Genomic DNA, 22,331 nt, shown 5'->3' with positions numbered 1-22,331 from the left:
TTCATGACTTCTGTCCATTTCTTGACTGGATTGTTTGTTTTTTGGTGTTGAGTTTGAGAAGTTCTTTATAGATCTTGAATACTAGCCGTTTATCTGATATGTCATTTGCAAAATTCTTCTCCAGTTCGTAGGTTGCCTTTAAGTTGTATTGACTGTTCCCTTTGCTATGCAGAAGCTTTTTATCTTGATAAAGTCCCCAAAATTCCTTTTTGCTTGTTTCTCTTGCCTTTGGAAATGTGTCTAGCAAGAAGTTGCTGTGACCAAGGTTGAAGAGGTAGCTGACCATGTTTTCCTCTAAGATTTCTATGGATTACTGTCTCACATTTAGGTCTTTTCACCCATTTTGAGTTTATCTTTGTGTATGGTATAAGAAAATGGTTCAGTTTCATTCTACATGTTGCTGTCCGATTTTCCAGCACCACTTATTGAAGGCATTGTTCCTTTTCCATTGGATATTCTTTCCTGCTTTGTTGAAGATTAGTTGACCATACAGTTGACTGTATGAGAATCCATTTCTGGGTTCTCTATTCTGTTCCTTTGATTTATGTGTCTGTTTTGTGTGATAATACCATACTGTCTGGATGATTATAGCTTTGTAATATAGTTTAAGCCTGGCATTGTGATGCCACCAGCTTTGGTTTTCTTTTTCAACATTCCTCTGGCTATATGGGGTAATAATAGTTTTTTAAAAGATTTGTTTATTTGAGAAGCATGGAAGGGGTAGAAGGAGAGGGAGGAAGAATCTCAAGCAGACTCTGCTGCTGAGTGCATAGCCCAACAATGATGTGGGGCTTGATCTCACCATCCTGAGATCATAACCTGAGCTGAAATCAAATCAGATGCTTAACCGACTGTGCCACCCAGGTGCTTCTAATAATAAATAATAATAATAATAATAATAATAATAATAATAATAATAATAAATGATTGTTTAGGTTTTCATGCTCATTCAAGAACATTTAAGGAACAATTATTTTATGTCAGGATCTATTCAAGGTGGAGTAATTAAAGCAAACAATTATAATCAGTTGCATGTTGGTAAATGTTTAATAAATAGCCTTAAGATTCACATATTAATATCAAATGCCTTGGGCCAAGGATGTGTATAAATTAAGTTAGAAAGCCAGAGAAGTTTGCTTTAGGAGAATCTTCCCTTTCTCCAATTCCTAGTCTAACTCTCCTTTCCCAGGCATTCAAGATGTTTTCCATTCTGTCTCTTCTCTTCCTCAAATCAAAACCTCCTAACTTCCAGTATCCCAAGAAAAATAGTCTTCACCATTTACAATTTGAGTCCAATGGCCTCTTAAATTTTTATATCTTTATATCATTTCATGAGTGATTTATACAGATTAAAATATAAAGATTTATATTTTATTCAATAAAGCTGTCATGAAATGAGTAAAGACATAATGGAAAACAATTTTATTAGAAATTTAAATAAATATCTAAATATAGCAAATCCCAATTTTTATTCCACATTTCCTGGTTTTGAAGACATACCCAAAATGGGTGATGTCCTCTGAATGCAACTGTGATGCATGAGTCTGGAACATACCTATCTTACGAATAATGATTGCAGATTTCAAATACATCACTACTATATCCTAGCTAATTGTTATTTCTGGTTCTTCATGCATTTGTATCATCAAAACACAGAACTTGAGGAGTTTTTTGAGAACTTTAAAGGCTCATAATTTTGTTGAAGAGAGAACAACCATCTTCTTTGCTCCCTAAATGCATAACTTTTGTATTTTTAGTTTTATAAATAAGCAAGCAACCCAAAGAATTTAAAAAACATTTTAAGAAATATTTTATTTATTTATTTTAGAGAGAGGGAGAGAGCATGCAAAATGGGAGGGATAGAAGGAGCGAGAGAATCCTCATGTAGATGCCCCACTGAGTGCAGATCCTGACAGGGCTTGATCCCATGACCCTGCAGTCACAACCTAAGCTGAAATAAAAAGTCACATACTCAATCGACTGAGCCACCCAGGCACCCCAACCCAAAGAATTTTTAATTTCTAGGTTATCTATACTCTTCCTATCATCTTAGTATACATGACTGCCATTATTAGAATTTGTCCACATAGGTGTTATATCAATTTATCCATATAAACATCATAAAAGATAAAAGAATACTGTTATATGTGCTCATAGCAAAATGAGATTATCCAGATTATTTTTGCAAAATATTGTGTAATCAAGTTGTTCCTTTTGAATGAATAACTGGATGACAATAACATATTTCTTTTGTGTCCTTAGAAATAACATTAGCTTTTAAAAAAAGGAGGGATACAAACCGTAAGAGACTTTTGTTTTTAAGATTTTATTTTATTTGTTCATGACAGAGACAGAGAGAGAAAGAGGCAGAGACACAGGCAGAGGGAGAAGCAGGCCCCATGCAGGGAGCCCAATGTGGGGCTTGATTCCAGGTCTCCAGGGATCACAGCCTGAGCTGAAGGCAGCGCTAAACCACTGAGCCATCAGGGCTGCCCCCATAAGAGACTTTTAACAATACAGAACAGAATGTTGACAGAGGGAGGTGGGTGGGGTTGGGCTACATGGGTGATGGGTATTAAAGAGGGCACTGTGAAAAGCACTGGGTATTGTATATAAGTGATAAATCACTGAATTTTATTAGTATTTTCATATAAAATCAGTGAATTTACTGCACTCTATGTTAACTAAAATTTAAATAAAAAATCTAAAAAACTATCAAAAAAGAAATAATATTAACTCATTGATACTTGAGTTTGAGAAATTCTTCTAGGACATAGTAATCTAAAGATTCACAGTTTAAGATTTCACTATCATTATCAGGGTCTAGACTGCTGTTCTCTGTATCTCTGCATTCATCTTCCAAATTCTGAATTCTTACCTATATTTATTGAAAACTAAAAACGTAGTACAGAGAACTTGAAAGATGCTGTAGTATTTTGGGCATTGCAAGAAGAAAATGCAATAGTGATGACCTATTTCACTATTGAGTCCTCTTTGATAATTCTATTGTTCTTCAATTTTCTTATTATTTTAGTTTTTTTAAAGAAGAGCTTGAGTAATTTATGAGTAAAAAATTCCATGGATGAAGAATTAGCAGAATGTTTTTTTTTTTTTAAGATTTTGTTTATTTATTCATGAGAGACAGAGAGAGAGAGAGAGAGAGAGAGAGGCAGAGACATAGGCAGAGGGAGAGGGAGAAGCAGGCTCCCTACAGGGGAGGATTGGATCCCCCAACTAGGATCATGCCCTGAGCCAAAGGCAGATGCTCAACCACTGAGCCACCCAGGTGTCCCAGAATGTTTCAAGATAGAGAAAAATAAGATTACTAAGGTCCCATCATATATTCTAAAATTACAAGAGTCCAATGGACCCATAAGGCAATTGCAAAAAAAAAAAAGTTTTATTCTATTTTAAAAAATGACTTCTCTATTCTTTGGAAGAACTCTAAGAAAGAATAAAAGTCATGGTCATGAAATATGGATTCTTACATATAGAACTCAAAAAAGAGAAAGCTCTAGAAAACTAAAGTTGGATCCAATAGATCTTGATGCTATATCTGAGGGTTAATCTCAAACTCGTTCATCTTAAAGTTCATAGACAGACATAAATAAATATATTGCCCATCCTAACATCTATTTCATTGTTATAGGGAAGAAAGGCCTTTCTTCAGTTAGGAACAAGGGATTTAGGACTTCTTAGGCTTCATTGAGCTGCAAGGCAAAGATGTATTTCTGGGGGGACCATAAAATGAATGCAGTTATCAAAGGTGCTATACTTTGGTTTATTCTTTACTGAATTCCAGGTACCGCGTGGATTCTCTCACCTATGTCTCTTGACCCTACTCATTCTTGGATCTTGCTTCTTTTTGTGAATGTCCTTATTTTACCCTTTTACCATTGCCCACAGTTGTTTACTTGCTGCGCTTTCAGTCGAGAATCCTCATTAAGATAGCATCCTGAACTCACTTTATTTGCAGGCCTACACTGAATTTTGGTGTTTGATTTCCATTTCTTCTTCAGGATTGTATTCAAATTTGACAAGCAGAAAGCATCCTCTTCTACCTTACAAAACAGCCTTAGCATACATATTATAGGTAGAGAATATATATTTTGTGTGCATCTTATTTCTCAACTATAATGGAGAACAAGGATTTGATCTTTTTTCCTACTCCTTAAAATGCTTATAAGGCTAAACTTGACAAGAGTTTTGGTGTTGTCATATCTGGAATTAATTCCATGAGCAACCCCTCACTTAAGGATGGGGTGCTTGAGACCGCCAAGCTCTAATGTCTTTCCAACCTGCTTCTAGCTCTCCCAGTTTGCTCAGCTGTTTTCTTTGCAAGAGAAGCAGAAAAGGCGTTAAGATTAATCAGCCAGAGATTGTAGTGGTGAGGAGGAGGGATGGCACATGCAGTGTAGGAGAAAAGAGGTGGACTGTCTAGGAATACAAAAATCCAACGTACAGGCCAGGGATTTTGGCCGGCTTTGCCTATGTCATATCACCAGCATTGCTACTGTACCTGACACATAGGCGTGTTCAGTAAATAGTTGTACTATGTGAAAAAACGAACTTTTAACTTTTTTTTTTTTTTTTTTTAGGGGAGATGTGATTTTGTGGTTCTAGGAATCAATTGGGGCCCTACAGGAGAGGACGTCCTCTTATCCGACGCGCTTCTCTCTGAGACTTGAGTCTGAAAGGGAACAGAAGTTCCCACCCTCGCCTGCCGCCCTTAGGGATTGGGATCTGACGTGACTCCGGGGAACGGGTTAAGGCGCTCCAATTCCCCAGGGGTCCTTTCCCCTTGGGGCGGTCCCCACCTAGGTTAGCCCCGCCCCAGGTCGGTGCACGCCCCTCCTCGCCCCTCCCTCCTCCTCGTCCCCACTCCCTCGGCTCCGCCCCGGTGCCGCACCCTGCCCATTAGTCCCTTCATCCGGTAGCCCCGCCCCCAGCTCTGTCCCCGCCCCTCCCCGCCCCTCCCCGCCCCTCCCTCCTCCTCGTCCCCACTCCCTCGGCTCCGCCCCGGTGCCGCACCCTGCCCATTAGTCCCCTCATCCGGTAGCCCCGCCCCCAGCTCTGTCCCCGCCCCTCCCCGCCCCTCCCCGCCCCTCCCTCCTCCTCGTCCCCACTCCCTCGGCTCCGCCCCGGTGCCGCACCCTGCCCATTAGTCCCCTCATCCGGTAGCCCCGCCCCAGCTCTGTCCCCGCCCCTGCCCGCCCCTCCCCGTCCCTCCCTCGTCCTGGGGCCCTATCCCGCTCCACTCCCGCGGGTCCCGCAGGTCTCCTTCAGTTCCCTGGCGCGGTCGCCCCGCCCCCCTTCCCCTTGACGTGGCAGAGGCGGCCCCAGCCATGTTGGCCCAGCCGAGTTCTGCGCGGCGGTCGGGGGCGGGGCGGCGCCGGCCCTGATTGCAGTAACACGATTGCTCCAGGTCGGCAGAAAGGACCGATTCTGCGAGGCGGTGGCCGCGGCTGGCGCGGGTCTCGTCGGGGGGCAGTTGGTAAGGACTGACTTCGGGCTGCGTCCTCCCAGCTCCCTGGAGGGGCCGCGGGCCTTCAGCGGGAAGCGGGGGAGGGGAAGCTGTGCGGCCGCGGGCCGGGAGGGGGTGGGCCGGGGGCTCCGGGGTCGTGCCCGCTCTGCCCCCTTGGTGCTCCGGAGCAGGCGGGCGCGCCGGCGGCAGCGACCTTTGAATCCTGACCCCTTCCACCTCTTACTCACCACTGTGCTTCGTTGTTTCGGGGCCTGGGGCCTGGGGGCCCGGGGGCCCGGGGGCCCGGGAGCCCTCGAGCCCTCGAGCCCTCGAGCCCTCCCCACGCTACCCTGGATAAGGTAGGAAAGACAGAGTCGAGTGACAAACGGCAGTTCAGTATCTCGCCCAGCACCCACCCTCGCCTCCGGGGCGATCCGCCTTCCTCGCCCCAGCCCCTCACCGCTCCTGGACACTCGGGCTTCTTGGTTCCTACCTTGCCTGATGTGCAGTGCACTAGACTTTGAACCCAGGTGACTTCGTCACCGGTAGTTCGGCCTTGGGAGTCAAAGGGGATAAGGAGAATTAAGTGCTGGGTGAAGCTAGCGCCTTAGGCCTCGATCGCTAGTAGGGCGCAGTTTTCAGATGGGACCAGTCTTTTCTGTTGTACTGTTGTCCCGTTTTGGTGGGAAAGGAAAAGCATTGGTCGATCTACGTACGTGTCATCTTTAGTGTATGTTGAATTCACGGGGATTTCCTCAATCTCCGCCCCGCAAAGCCGTGTATAACTAGCCAAATTAATTTGGTTAAAAAAGTTTTAGATTTAAATATGGATTTATATACAAATGTTAAGTCTTCTCTCTCTTTTCCAGTAGTCTAATTAACATCGTTTTGGAAGTCTTAACAACTGAAAAGTAGAGAGGCACAGTTAATTGTTAAATACATCTGATTTGGAAGAAACTCAAATTCTTTTTATTTTATTTTATTTTATTTTATTTATTTATGTATGATAGTCACAGAGAGAGAGAGAGGCAGAGACACAGGCAGAGGGAGAAGCAGGCTCCATGCACCGGGAGCCAGATGTGGGATTCGATCCCGGGTCTCTCTTTTTTTTTAAATTTTATTTATTTATTTATTTATTTATTTATTTATTTATTTATTTATTTATTTATTTATGATAGTCACAGAGAGAGAGAGAGAGAGGCAGAGACACAGGTGGAGGAAGAAGCAGGCTCCATGTACCGGGAGCCTGATGTGGGATTCGATCCGGGGTCTCCAGGATCGCGCCCTGGGCCAAAGGCAGGCGCCAAACCGCTGCGCCACCCAGGGATCCCCCAGAAACTCAAATTCTACTTGTAATTTAGGATATTTTTCACTTAGGATCTATAAAAGTGCTAAAATTGGAATATGGAAAACTTACAATTATTATTGGTTAGGAAAAGCTTTAAAAATACTGTGGGCATGTATTTGATATGCTAGGTTAAAGAGACATAATACTTTGCTTCTTTGCTTTTAGTTCTACCATGAGAAATTATTTAAAGTAAGTCTCACTGGTTATAAACTGCTGGGAAATAAGATTTCTTTAGCATAGTCTTTTGTGTTTTGTACCACTTAAAAAATATATTACGACTAGTATTTTAGGTCTCCATCCTATAGTGTCTGAATCATATTTATTCGGTTTTAACATAAGATTAGAGGACAGACTGCTGATCAAATAATGACATTTTATAAAAAGCTATTTGTAAAAGGAATTTATTTTAGATATACCATTATTGGATATGGGGCCCTACATGGAAAGTTTCATACTAGAATTAGTAATTTTGAAATTGAGCAAATCCTACCTTGGAGAGGTGGGGGAGGTATTGTGGATGGACATGTAATTGGACTATTTAAAATTAAATAGGTGGGACTTTTTCAAAATACTCCTGGAAAGTGAGAATATGCAAAATAAAATAGATGTGATTTAGTGAACAAATACGATCTTAGAGCAGAGAGGTTGAAAAGAAAGTGGAAAAGGATGGTAATTGTGTTCAAAATATCACACAGGTTATATTTAATATGTCATGATATATTTTGTGTTTTGTACTACAAAAAGTAAGGATGTTACAACCCATGAATTGAATTGTATGAAAGAAATCTGGCCTCATATAGATACGTAGTTGGAAAAAGGAGGAATATTTTAATTGCTTTTTCAGATAATTGTGCATATTCTTCTTTCATATTACATTACAACCTGTTAGTTGATTCAGGAGCCAAGGGTTAATAGCTATGTGAAATCTGAAATCTTAGGAATGAACATTTTGTACTCTGTTGCATTAAAATTCCCATTTTTCTGTCTTGCACTGTGAGTGGATCTTTATCCATGCATGATTTGGTAACATCATGAATTGATCATTTGGGAGACTTTGCTTCTCTGAACAAAGTATATTTTCCAAATGTTGACATGTTTCATTATACAGTAGAAAACTCACATTAATATCACCACCGATCTTATCAGAAAAATCTTTAAATATTAGCAAGCTGTGAAGTTCATAGTCGTGGATACAGGTTTTCAAAAATTTTGATATTTTCTTGAAAGCTGGGATTTTATCTTTCTTGTTAACTACTGTCAGTTATTTTCCAGGTAACAGGTTCACTTCATTGATTACAGAGAAAATGTATGCCACATACTTAAGTACTAGTTATGTACCATTTTTGAAGAATTGAGAAAATAGTCAAAACATTTTTTGTGTTTTTTGTGGTTTAGATGAAAAACCTTGATTGGTCTAATATTTTAATGCTTTTTGGTGATGCATATTTTTTAAACTTTTAATTAAAAAATTTGTGTGGGGGGGCACCTGGGTGGCTCAGTGGTTGAACATCTGCCTTTGGCTCGGTCGTGATCCTGGGGTCCTGGGATTGAGTCCCACATCGAGCTCGTCGCTGGCTCGTCGCAAGGAGCCTGCTTCTCCCTCTGCCTGTGTCTCTGCCTCTCTGTATGTCTCATGAATAAATAAAATCTTTCAAAAAAATTTTTTTGGTGATGCATTTTAGGTTATATAGGTTAGATTATACATGCAAAAATGGGAAAACTTCATTTTTTTAAAAGATTTTATTTATTCATGAAAGACAGAGAGAGAGAGAGGCAGAGACAGAGACACAGCAGAGGGAGAAGTAGGCTCCATGCAGGGAGCCTGACTTGGGACTGGATCCTGGGTCTCTAGGATCAGGCCCTGGGCGGAAGGTGGCGCTAAACTGCTGAGCCACCAGGCTGCCCCTGTTTTTTTGTTCTGTAGAAATAATAGAAGGGATTGCATAGTCCTGGAGTTTATATTCACATCTGTAGCATGGAAGCTGTTGACTAAAAACTGGATTTTTCTCCCAGAAAGGTTGTTTCTCCTTTAAAACTGAGGTTGGCATCTAACTGCCCTCTGACTATTCCAGACCTGTGTTTTATCATTATGTTTCAGCACACACTTTTTTTTTGAAAACTCGTACTGTCCTTTTCAAATCTGGCTTCTATAATTTGTCTTGAAGATCATCTGTTCTTTTTTTTTTAAAGAATTTATTTATTTATTCATGAGAGACAGAGAGAAAGAGGCAGAGACACAGACAGGGAGAAGCAGGCTCCTTGAGGGGAGCCTGATGGCGGGACTGGATCCCGAGACCAGGGTCATGCCCTGAGCTGAAGGCAGACTCTCAACCACTGAGCCACCCAGGCATCCTGAAGATCATCTTTTCTAAACAAGTTTAGTTATCTTAGGGTTCCTCTTTTATCTTTCATCAACCTTTGAAAAATCTGTGTTCGCTTTTGATTAGCATACAATTCTCTGGTTGTCTCTGAGATTCTGATAGGAAATACAGTGTTTAATTTTTCTTTTATTATTTTTAACAGATATACTTAATTTTTCTTTTTCTTTTTCTTAAATATTTTATTTATTTATTCACGAGAGACACAAAGAGGGAAGCAGAGACATAGGAAGAATGAGAAGCAGGTTCACTGTGGGGAGTCCAATGTGGGAACTCGATCCTAACATCCTGAGATCACACTTTGAGCCCCTTGAGCCGAAGGCAGCAGCTCAACTGCTGAGCCACCCAGGCGTCCCAACATTCTTACTTCTCTTAAAGGAAAGAAAATTCTTAGCTGCTAAAGAAGAGAAATACATAGATATGTTAAGCTTTGCTTTCTGTAATTTTTATTATCAAAGTCTATTTGAAAATGCTTCTAAAATTAAAATGATTATATTCAAATGCTTTTTTTTTTCAAATAATACCCTTTCTTCAGTTACAGTTTTTTTTAAAGATTTTATTTATTTATTCATGAGAGGCACAGAGAGAGAGAGAGAGGCAGAGACACAGGCAGAGGGAGAAGCAGGCTCCACGCAGGGAGCCCGACATGGGACTCGATCCCGGGTCTCCAGGATCAGGCCCTGGGCCGAAGGTGGTGCCAAACCACTGGGCCACCGGGGCTGCCCTCTTCAGTTACATTTTAGAATCAGTTCCTCATCCTATATTGTCATTCTTCTTTTCTTTTTTTTAAGATTTTATTTATTTGACACACAGAGAGAGTGTGTGCACACAAAAGGGGGAGTGGCAGCAGAGGAGAGGGAGAAACAGGCTCCCCACTGAGCAGAGAGCCTATAGTGGGGCTTGATCACAGGACCCTGAGATCATGACCTGAGCTGAAGGCAGTTGTACTTAACCAACTGAGGGGGGGGGGGGCGCCCCTGCCCCTCTTTTTAAAGATTTTATTTATTTAATCCTATTGTCATTCTTTGTTACTTCAGCGTCTATGTTGGCTCTTTTGGCACCCTAACTTCATAATTCTTCAGTTCTTTTTTTTTTTTTTTTCAAGATTTTATTTATTCATGAGAGACACAGAGAGAGAGAGGGGGGCAGAGACACAGGCAGAGGGAGAGGCAGGCTCCATACAGGGAGCCTGATGTGGGACTCGATCCCAGGTCTCCAGGATCAGGCACTGGGCTGAAGGTGGTGCTAGACTGCTGAGCCACCTGGGCTGCCCCATAATTCTTTAGTTCTTGATATCTTTCATTTCTTCTACAAATCTTTTGGCCAGCCACAAAAGCACTTCAAATTCTATCCTTTCAAAACATTAAATTTTACAATTTCTTTTCTTCACTAATCACTGTTGTAGTTTTAGTTTGCGAGTGTTGGATAAAACTGTTGCCTAGGCAGGAGAGCTGGCATTCTAGAAAGGCAGTAGGAGAGAAACAAGATGGAGATATCTGTTGATACTGGGCCCTAACCAGAGCTGCATCCTCCTCCCCCTAATAAATTTAAATGATTATATTGAAATCATATGTTTCAAATTAGAGTTTAAAATGCTTTCCTAAGTTGGAATGATAAAAATATTCTGAATTAAGTTTCTGCAAAAGTCAAATGGCATAGGGATCACCACTTGTCAGGCATTTTATTTATGGATGCCACAAATGGTCTTATATTTGCACAATAAAAAAATTACCTGTCTAAAATAGAAGTACCTGGTTTCAGAAAAATGTTTTTGTTATGCACTATTAAGTATTCTCTTCTAGCAAGTTAGTGGAAATTTGTCATTTTCTGGATAGAAAACCAAACAAGCCTTAGAATTTGTTTTTGGTAATCTGTTTATTAGAATAATGTAATTTACAGGGCTGGTAGGGAAAACACAGGATCTAAATTTTCCCCCATCTTTGAGTTTCTTTCTTATGCACCCTTACATAAATAGGACACTTATTTTGCCTTTTTTTTTTTCCTGTAGTCTTTTTTTCAAGAGTTTCTAATAAAAAAAGGATAAAATACCTCTTACTGGGCATAATGAGCACTGGGTTCAGTAGAGTCATTATTTTGTAAGTCAGGTTATTGTTGCTTGCTAATTTTTTTTCTGAGATAAATACTTTGGTTATGATTTTTCATGGATTAATATTGCTGAAAGTGGGAAAAACATGCTTAGTTTAGTTTTCCTTAAGAGGATTTTTAAACATCTTTAATTTTGTCGCAGAAATAATCATCAGGCTCTACAATGACGACCTATTTGGAATTCATTCAACAAAATGAAGAACGAGATGGAGTCCGATTTAGTTGGAATGTTTGGCCATCAAGTCGACTGGAAGCTACAAGAATGGTTGTTCCAGTAGCAGCCCTATTTACACCACTGAAGGAGAGACCTGATTTACCACCTATTCAATATGAACCTGTTCTGTGTAGTAGGACCACTTGCCGTGCAGTTTTGAATCCTTTATGGTAATTAAAATACATTTAAAAAGTAATGTGGCAATATGATTTAAAAATATAGTTTCTTTCTTACTCATTTATATAAAAATTTCTTTGCTTTTGTTATAGTTATTTTTTCAAAGTAGGATATAGTCAAATCCAAAAAGCTGTAAAATTGAAGGATATTCTATTTGTAGTGAGTTGATAAGAGACCAAAGGTAAAGTCACTTTATTAACTGTTAATCCTATCACTAATATCTGTAGATACTGGTGCTGGCTGTGTGTCATTAGACCCATGTTGTGTCCTTAGAAAAGTCATAATTGAGTGGTATGGTGTTTGAGAATGTCATGATTTCTTAATGCATAAACCAGAATTTCAAGAATCCTCTTTTATTCCTCTTTCTACACTTTCTCCCCAACCAATCCACTAACAACTCTGATTCTGCCTCTAGAACGTTACTGATTCTCTTACATTTAGTCTCTTCTCTACTAGTATACTCTACTTCAAGATATACCATATTTTTTTCTGGACAATTTAATTATCCTCTTATATGGTCACCCTGTTTCCATTCTTGTCTTTCAGCAGTTTATCCAGAAGCTAGAGTGTTACAAATGGATATCAGATTATTAAAATATTTCAACAGTGTTTTATTATACTTGGAATGAAAAATCCAAACTTCTTGTCAAGATTCCTAAACCATACATCATCTAGCCTTTGTAATGTTTCTGCTTTCATCTTAAATTACCCATTTTCTTTATTTTTAATAACTACATTATATCTTACCCTCTTTCTGATCCTTGAACATACCAAATTTATTCCTACATTGAAACTTGTGCAGTAGCTATATATTCTGCCTGGATTACTCTGCCTGGATTGACTAGTTCCTTTTAATTTAGATCACATTTCAGTTGTTTATTTAAGAAGGCTTTCTTTTAAAGTAGCCCTCCTAAACACATTCTCACACCCTGCTTTGTTATCTTTAATCTCTTATTATCACTATCTGAAAGTATTTTCTGTGTTTGTGCATCTACTTTCGTATTGTATGTCTTTCTGTTCTAGAATATAAACTTCATAGTAACAGGGATCTTTGATTTCTTGTTTATTGCTGTATCACCAGACCTGGAATAATGGCTTGTACGTACTAAGCATTCAGTAAATATGTTTTTTGAATTAAATGTTTTCTAATTCTTAAACATTTTATTTATTCATTCTTGAGACACACACACACACACACACACACACAGAGGCAGAGACACAGGCAGAGGGAGAAGCAGGCTCCATGCAAGAGCCTGATGTGGGACTCGATCCCAGGACCCCAGGATCATGCCCTGGGCATGAAGGCAGGCACTCAACCGCTGAGCCAGGGATCCAGGGATCCCCAGAATTAAATGTTTTCTAGATTTGAGTGTAGAATTACTAAATCATTTGAAGAAAAAAGTATTGTCTTAATTTTATTGATATTTACTATATATTAGAAGTCGTGTTCATTTAAGTAACTTGTTATGTTAAAAGCATGAATTAGATATTGACAACATCTAAAGGTAATGGCTTTTAAAGGTCACTTTAAGTATTAGTTTGAATGTGTTCATATTTCAGAAAGAAATTAATTTTATTGAAATTAGGATCATTGTACAATTGAACTGAAACATGAGCTCTTTTGTATCTTTTCTTAAAACAGTCAGGTGGATTATCGAGCAAAACTCTGGGCTTGCAACTTTTGTTATCAAAGGAATCAGGTAAGAAAACCCCTAATGCAGATGTTAATGCTTTGATACTAGTATAAATATGTAAAAAAATGCACATTAAAATAAATGTGAAGTAATTTTTCATACAAAAAATACTTTTTAACAACTAAATGATAAAATTATTTGCAGTTTAGAATTTCATTACTCTTTCTGGAAAATAATTTGTTAAAAAAATTTTTTTTTTTCTCCATAGTTTCCACCTACTTATGCTGGTATATCTGAACTGAATCAACCTGCTGAACTTTTACCTCAGTTTTCTAGCATTGAATATGTAGTTCTGGTAAGAGCATAAGAGTAAATCTTGAAGAAAGTTTTAACTATACAGTAATTTACTTTGTACCAAAATAATTGTTAATTTGAGATAACTTAAAGAGCATCATTCTTGATTCTCACATTGAATTGATGGAGCATTTAAGAGGTAAGAACTGTCCTGGTCAGTTTGAACAAGGTAATTTTTCTATTGTAGTTATTTAATGAGTGGCCAGGATATTGGGTGGTGTCTTGATTTGCCATACTAAGTAGGTCAATGAACAGTGTAGTGTCAATATTGTTGTGTAGTTGGAAGGTCAGTTCAGAAATACTTAAATCACTATGATGCTAGAACCTGATGGTATATCCCCAAGTCTAATTAATAAAGTTACTCTTGCATTGGTCCTTGTTAAGAAAGTAATTTTTCTTCCCTTTTTGAATGGCTTTACATAATTGTTTACATATTTAAGTATTAAAGTAATAATATCCTTTATGAATGTTGTAAAGAAAGCAGAATATGGTTAACTTGAGCCAGTAAGTAATATGTCAAGCCTACCTAGTTTTTAGTTCTCTTGCAGTCTGATTCAGGTTTACATAATTATTTTATAAAAATGATCTTACTTTGTTTTAAAGCTTTATAGCTACTGTTTCCTTGTTTTAAGATAAATAAATGCTTGTTACAGGAAATGAAGTCTTATGCAGCTAAACAAAATCAAAAGGTTTTGAAACTATAAATAATGGTTTTAAATTTAATTTTTATCTTAATATGCCTTAGATATCTTTCTATGCATAACCTGTTTCATATTCTGAAATGATTTAAGATTTCATTGTATGAATGTACTATAAATTATTTAATTAGTTCTCTACTAATTATCCTTGTATTGTGCTGAGTGTTAATACATTGACGTTTTCTTATTATTCCCTCATTTTTAATTTTAAAAGCGTGGTCCTCAGATGCCTTTGATATTCCTCTATGTGGTTGATACTTGCATGGAAGATGAAGATTTACAAGCCCTGAAAGAATCTATGCAGATGTCATTAAGTCTTTTACCACCGACAGCTTTGGTTGGACTTATTACTTTTGGGAGAATGGTACAGGTTCATGAACTTGGATGTGAGGGCATTTCAAAAAGCTACGTGTTCAGAGGAACAAAAGATCTGTCTGCTAAACAACTGCAGGTAAAAACAAGAGTGGTAGTTTCAATTTTATCTGTGGGCATCACTCCAAAATTTGTCTATAAATGCATTCTGGATATAAGTTTATAGAAAATATTTTTTATGACGAATGGCTAATTATAATAAAGCCTTTAAATTTAGAATTGATACCAATTTTTTTCATTTGCCTTAAATTGTTATTATACAGATTTATACAGATTGAAGACTTTTTTTAAAAAATATTTATTTATTTATTAATGAGAGACACAGAGAGAGAGAGAGAGGCAGAGATACAGGCAGAGAGAGAAGCAGGCTCCATGCAGGGAGCCCAGTGCGGAACTCGATCCCGGGTCTCCAGGATCACACCCTGGGCTGAAGGCGACGCTAAACTGCTGGGCCACCGGGGCTGCCCAAAATCTCTCACTTTAAAAAAAAAAAAAATTTATTCATGAGAGAGAGACACAGAGAGAGGCAGAGTACATAGGCAGAGGGAGAAGCAGGCTTCCCTGTGGGGAGCCTGATGCGGGACTCGATCCCAAGACCCCGGGATCATGACCTGAGTCAAAGGCAGACGCTCAACCACTGAGCCACCCAGACGTCCCAAAGACCCCTCACTTTGAATGGTAAAACTGAAGGTATTTTGCTAGAGATTTGAAGAGCTTATAGAAGTCATACTGAAGACTGAGGGAAAGCAACCACAGAGTAGTAGCTCTTGTTTCTTGATACCTCATTTTGGATTGAAACACTTTAATTATGTTTGGCAAGGGAAGTGTTTTAAGGCTTGAGAGTTATTAATGTATGAACCACGAGTATATATTTTTTCATACATCAGGACCAAATTTTTATTTTGGGGCAAAATTGAAGCTTTATCTTCCAAGACAGGGAGTTATTTGTGGCTTATTAGGTTCATCGGGGGATATTTTTTCAATATATATATATATATATATATATTTTTTTTTACTTAGCGATTTCGCTAGACCATGAGAGAGTGAGTGAACATGTGCTTGTATTGGAAGGTTGTTGAGAGGGTAATATTGTTCATGTAAGAATTTTGAAAAACTTTGTGATCTGACACGACCCCCAGCTAAGAATAGTTACCCTAGAAGAGGATAGGTAAGCCTTGTTAAAGTAGACAGACATGAAGTCAGACTTCGGAGCATCCAGGTAGCCCAAAATGAAAAAGAAAAGATTTTGAGAATGGTTTTAAATGATTCTAATTTGAGGCTTGGCAGACTGAGATAGTGGTGCTACAGTTAATTGAGACAGAAAATAGTGGAGGAGTTTGCAGATTTGTGTGGGGAGGATAATAAGATCATTAGATTTGAGGAAGTGAAGAAAATTAGAGTCAGCATTCTTACAAGAGGTTTGTTGAAGGTATGGAAGGCAATAGTGTGGGAATTTGAGAGAGAGAACTTAGTTAACAGGTTTACTTTAGGAAGGACACTTGAATGTGTTTATGCACAGGAAAGAGAGAGACTAAAGAGGGTGAATGAAAGCAGGAGTGAGGTGAGGTTTCAGAAGACATGATAGGGATTCCTTCAGGGGCATAGGAAGCCAGAGTGCCTTGGAGAAGAGCATCTGTTTCTATGAGACAGGAGAGAAATTAGGCACATTTTAGTCTTTCTGTGCCTTAGTTTTTTTCATTTGTAGAAGAGAAGTAATAATAGTATTTACCTTACAGTGTTGTCATGAGCATTAAATGGATTGTGCCTGTTAAGTGTTTGCAGTTGTTATTTTTAAACTAAAAATTTGTTTAAAGTTGTTTAATGTTACCTCTGATGGTAGAGTACATTTTATTTATATTATGGAATAGACATGTATCACATAAAATACTTTTTTTTTTGTAGTAGGCAATAAATGGCTTTGGACTAAATTTTTTTCTCCATTAAAATGTTTTTATTTTCTGTCTCTGTTTGGTCAAAAAGAACTTGATCTTTGCTCCCCAAATAGTCCTGAATTCTTAATTCTTAAATTCTTCCAGTTGTGCCATCTTGGGTTGATCTCTTTGCTTGTTGTCTTATCCTCCGTAGAAAGGGATAATACCTATTTTATAAGACTGTTATTAGTACTGCCTGAAATAATGTGAGAATACTCTTGGGACAGTGGAAACTCTTACAAGGCTTTGTGGCAAAACCTGGGTTAATATCTTACTTTGCCACTTACTAGTTGTGTAACCTTTGGCATGTTAACGTAGACTTTGAGTGTCAGTTTTCATTTATAAAGCAGGGATTAAGAAATTTATTTCATTTTGTTTTGTGAAGAAATAGCATATATGGGCAGCCCTGGTGGCTCAGCGGTTTAGCGCCACCTTCAGTCCAGGGCGTGATCCTGGAGACCTGGGATTGAGTCCCACGTCAGGCTCCCTGTATGGAGCCTGCTTCTCCCTCTGCCTGTGTCTCTGCCTTTCTCTCTCTCCTCTCTGTGTTTCTCATGAATAAATAAATAAAATCTTTAAAAAAAATGGTGTATATAAAGAGTGTAGCACAGAATCTAACATATAGTAAGTCTTAGTAAAAACTTTCTTTTCCTGCTGGGAGTATAGAAAATACTATAGGATTAGCTCAGTATTTTTTTCTTTGCAGATTTTTAGATTTTCTGATTTTCTGTTACATACTTTTAGTCGATTACTACACGACTAAGTAGAATTTCTAAATTCGAGAAAACTTTAGTAAAATAATATTTAGCAAAATAATATTTACTAAAGTAAAACTTTAGTAAAAAATTTGTGAATTCAAGAAAACTTTAGTAAATATAATATTTAGTAAAACTATTTAGTAAAATAGTGATGTGTTTAGAGAGGAATTTTTTACACATTTAAAATTCAAAACAAAACTGGTAATTTGGTTAGGTAGTAACTAAAAAATTAAGAAGTATAGGCATAAAGGTGTGTATACATTATAACTCTTATATGATTCCATGTACCTCTCCTTTATAACATTTATTACAATTGCAATTTTATACTTTTTTAGCTAACAATTTTATTAACTGCTATTTGTTTCACCAGATTTTAATTTCATAAGGTCAAGGACTGTATATATATATTTACCATTAGATGCCTGACACATAGCAGGTACTTCTCAAGTGAAGTTGCTCAAAGGGATGGATGAATATAATTTAAGAAATACATTCAAGTTACATAGTAACTTGACTATTAATTAGAAATAAAGTATTTTTGAGCTAATATTCCTCTTTGCTTCTATAGTACCTTGTATTTTGCTCTCTCATGGTGATTATTTCATTGTCTTGTTACTATTTATCTGACTGTCCCCCCAACTGAACTTTTTGCTTTCTGAGGAAAAGACTTTATGCTCTTTATTTTTGGGTTCCTAATACCTAGCACAGTATTTGGCACATGGTAAGTAGTTGATACATCTTTGGAGTAATTGAATGGATATCACAGAAAAAATCTCTTTACAGGAAATGCTGGGACTCTCTAAAGTACCCGTTACTCAAGCAACACGTGGTCCTCAGGTACAGCAGCCACCTCCTTCCAATAGGTAATAATGAAATATGGCAAAGAGAATTTTTACAATTTGTGAAGCTCTTTTAAGCATCCTGTACCCTTAACTTGAACATAGACATTCAGTGATACTATGTTGTTAAATATTTTTAAGAATGTGAATATATTGCATTAGTGTACCTTCTAAAGATTTGAGGCAGAATCATATCACCAAAATGGTTGGTTTCTCATCATTACAATGTTGAGTTACTTTAGTTTTGATATGTTCCTGATCTATTTTTAAGTTCATAAAAACTTTTGTGGTTGAAGGCAGCCAAACAAAACTAGGTTCTGCAAAAGCTTTTCATTTTGCCTTCTTAGCCTTACAGGTAGTTTTTTCCTCCTAAACTTACTAATTAGAGGTGGTATTACTAAAATTGAGTTGATGTATCTTCTCATAATTACTTCAGTAGCCTTAAAACTTACCAGGCCGGTAAATAAAAGGCGCAGTCCTGAAGTAATACTTGGTGTGAGTGTTTTACTTATAGTTGTTGTGCTAAGACTGGTTCTGGACCAGTAGATAACATCACCTGGGAACTTGTTTGAAATGCAGTTCTTGGGCCCTACCCCAGACCTACTGAAACGAAACTCTGCAATCAGCAATCTGTTAAAATAAGTTCTTCTACTAGTTCTGATGTACACAAAAGTTAGAGAGCCATTGGTCTGCCATGTATTGAAGTTACTTTTCTCTATTTTTAATTTTTTTTTTAGGATTTTATTTATTAGATTGAGTGAGCACATGAGAGAGAGGGAGGCTCAATCCCAGGACCCTGGGATCATGATGAACTTAAGGGAGATGCTTAACTCACTGAGCCACCCAAGTGTCCCATACTTTTCTTTCTTTCTAAACAAGTGAAGAGTTTGTTTCTGAACTCTTACAAACATTTATAAATGACTTTTTATTTAACTTTGCTTTGCAGATTCTTGCAGCCAGTCCAGAAAATAGACATGAATCTCACAGATCTTCTGGGAGAACTGCAGCGAGACCCTTGGCCTGTACCACAGGGGAAGAGACCTTTGCGTTCCTCTGGAGTGGCACTTTCCATAGCTGTAGGACTACTTGAGGTAGTGACGATAGCTTTGTTTTGGAAATGTAAATGTGTATGTGTGTATCAATGATATGTATAAGGTAATGTTGAATGAGAAAACCAGGTCATTAAGACAAGTATCTAATTACATTTAAAGTTTGATCTATGGTATATCCTTTTGTGTATAGAGAGGCACCTGGAAGGGTGTTCGTCCAACTGTTAGCAGTGGTAGGATAAGGGGAATTTTGCTTTTAAGTAGAGTTTGAAAATTTTACACTACACAGATCTTAAGCTTTATAATTAGAAAAGGGAGTTTAAAAAAATGCTTTTTAAAAATGTGAGATGCTATCAAATTTACAGAGAAGTTGTAAAGAACTTTTTTCCCTTTGAACTATTTACATTGTTGACACCTTTCCAACCCCTTGAATACTTGAGTTGTATTTCCTATAAATCAGGATATTTTCTACAAAACCACAATACAATTATTACAGAGTATTAACACTGACATGTTACTACCACCTAATTTTCAGAACTCATTCAACTTTTGCTGGTTATTTCAATTTCTTTTACTAAAAAGATTTAATTCAGAGACATGTATTTAGCAGCATGTTTGTTTAGTTTCCTGCAATCAGGTATAGTTCCTCAACTTCTGCTTTCATGAACCTGATGCTTGGAAGATTCAGGTCAGTTATTTTATAGGCTCTCTCAAAGTAGGTTTGTTTTGATGTATCCACACAGTTAGATTCAGGTCTTACATCATTGGTAAGAATACTGTAGAAAGAATTCTGTGTTCTCATTACACCCTATCACATGGCCTGTGATTTTCATTTGCCATTCAACATGATACAGTCACCATGATCACTTCTTTTTTTTTTTTTTTTTAAAAGATTTTATTTATTTATTCATGAGAGACAGAGAGAGGCAGAGACACAGAGGGAGAGGCAGGCTCCTGCACGGAGCCTGATGTGGGACTCGATCCCGGAACCGGGAACACGCCCGGAGCCAAAGGCAGATGCTCAACTGCTGAGCCACCCAGGCATCCCACCGTGATCACTTCTTAATATTGTATCTGTAGGTTTCTCCACTGTAAACATACTTTTATTTTCCCTCCTTTTGTAATTGAAAAGCATTAGATGGTGAGAGTCTTTGAAATCATACAAATATCCCCTTCCTCATCAATATTTAAATTTATTTATTAATATCATTATAGAGTTTACATCTTTTCTATGTGTATAGTTACTCTACTTTGTTCCATAATTAGAAACTTTTTTTTTTTTTAAGATTTTATTTATTTATTCATGAGAGACACAGAAAGAGAGACAGACGTAGGCAGAGGGAGAAGCAGGCTCCCTCTAGGGAGCCCGATGCGGAACTTGATCCTGGGACTCCGGAATCACACCCTGAGCCGAAGGCAGACGCTCAACCACTGAGCCACCCAGGCATCCCCATAATTAGAAAAATTTATATAATTATATTAGAAATGCTTTTTGGGGGAGCCTGCTTCTCTCTCTGCCTATGCCTCTGTTTCTCTGTGTCTTTCATGAATAAATAAATAAAATCTTTAAAAAAAAAAAGAAGAAATGCTTAGTTACTTAGTTACTGGACAAAATTTCTTAGTTACTGGACAAAAAACATAGCACATTTTTTTATGTTATGTTATAGCTTCAGAAAAGAATAGATGGTATAACTTTTGTAATCCAGTGTATTTGGATTCCTCAAAATTTCTGTTCTACTTATAGCACTCTTATTTTTTATTTATTTACTTATTTATTTTCAAAATAATACCATTTTTTCTCAAGTCACTGGTACCTTAGGAAGGAGAGGTAGATTGGAGCACTCAGTCTATCATCTTGAATTTGAAATATAAGCTATGCTTGTGTTTTAAACATAAAAAACAAAAATAAAACAACAACAAAACAGAAGATGCACTCTTTTCACTCTTTCTTTACTCCTTCCAGTCTAGGATTAGTTAAGCAGGAGAAGCATCCTTGTTTATAGGAATCAGGTTTATAGAGTATTTTAAAGTTAGGAGGGCACTATTAATAGGATTTCAAAATAAAGGTATTTAATACCTTGTCTTTAAATTCATTTTAAACATTTGATTATTTCTTGGGAAATGTATACTTTTGTGTTTTCTGGAAAGTGTATATCAAAATTCACTTCTAGAAATGTATAACTTGTATTTTCCTTTAAACTCTTTTGACAAGTTCCTTTTTTCTTATAGTGTACTTTTCCCAACACTGGTGCTCGTATCATGATGTTCATTGGCGGTCCAGCAACTCAGGGACCTGGAATGGTGGTTGGAGATGAACTGAAGACGCCTATAAGATCATGGCACGACATTGAAAAAGACAACGCTAAATATGTTAAAAAGGGAACTAAGGTAATTTTGGCTTTTAAGCCTTGTTTTAGTAGAAAAATTCACTTGATGACAGAGGGAATACAAGTACTTTATGGTAAGAATCTGATATTGTAACTGCTATTCAGAATTGGGAGAAATAGTCTTTTTTTTCTTGATAATTTTTCTGGTTTTAAATATTTAAAAGTATAATAGCACTAATATGTATCTCTTTAAAAGATAATTCCTGAGATAAACTCTGTGTGGCTTTTTAGATAATCATTTTAAAGAATGTCTTTTTTCGGGGCACATTGGTAGCTCAGTCTGGTTAAGCATCCGTCTTTGGCTCAGGTCATGATCTCAGGGTTCTGGGATTGAGCCTCACATCTGACTCCCTGCTCCATGGAGAGCCTACTTCTCCCTCTGCTCTTCCTCTGCCCATGCTTTCTTGTTTACTCTCAAATAAGTAAAAAAAAAAAATCTTTTAAAAAAATTAAAAAAAGAAAACGTATCTTTCCTGCCTCAGGAGAAATTTCTTGCATTTTCTAATTTTTCATTTCCAAGATGCTGCCTTTAGATAGGTATATTTTTCATAATATGAATAGCCCATCATTTTCTGGTGAGTTGTTTTCTGTTCATGTAACTTCAATTTTATTTGGGTTTGTA

The 22,331-nt window shown here is 37.6% G+C and overlaps 1 protein-coding gene across 1 annotated transcript in view; it reads left to right on the top strand.

Moving 5' to 3' along the window:
- The first annotated feature begins 4,598 nt into the window (after positions 1–4,598).
- The window catches only part of SEC23A (SEC23 homolog A, COPII coat complex component), a 56,478-nt gene continuing 38,745 nt past the window's right edge, over positions 4,599–22,331 (top strand). Inside the window, exons 1-8 of the mRNA XM_026019003.2 lie at positions 4,599–5,494; positions 11,439–11,680; positions 13,330–13,387; positions 13,590–13,676; positions 14,588–14,824; positions 18,218–18,297; positions 19,220–19,364; positions 21,552–21,710. Coding sequence (XP_025874788.1) covers positions 11,460–11,680; positions 13,330–13,387; positions 13,590–13,676; positions 14,588–14,824; positions 18,218–18,297; positions 19,220–19,364; positions 21,552–21,710 — 987 coding nt within the window. The 5' untranslated portion in view covers positions 4,599–5,494; positions 11,439–11,459. The remainder of the gene's footprint in view (positions 5,495–11,438; positions 11,681–13,329; positions 13,388–13,589; positions 13,677–14,587; positions 14,825–18,217; positions 18,298–19,219; positions 19,365–21,551; positions 21,711–22,331) is intronic.

This window comes from Vulpes vulpes, chromosome 6 (genome assembly GCF_048418805.1).
Source record: "Vulpes vulpes isolate BD-2025 chromosome 6, VulVul3, whole genome shotgun sequence".
NCBI classification, from domain to species: domain Eukaryota; kingdom Metazoa; phylum Chordata; class Mammalia; order Carnivora; family Canidae; genus Vulpes; species Vulpes vulpes.
The sequence above is the reverse complement of the archived record's forward strand: the minus strand, read 5'-3'. Positions and strand labels throughout refer to the sequence as shown.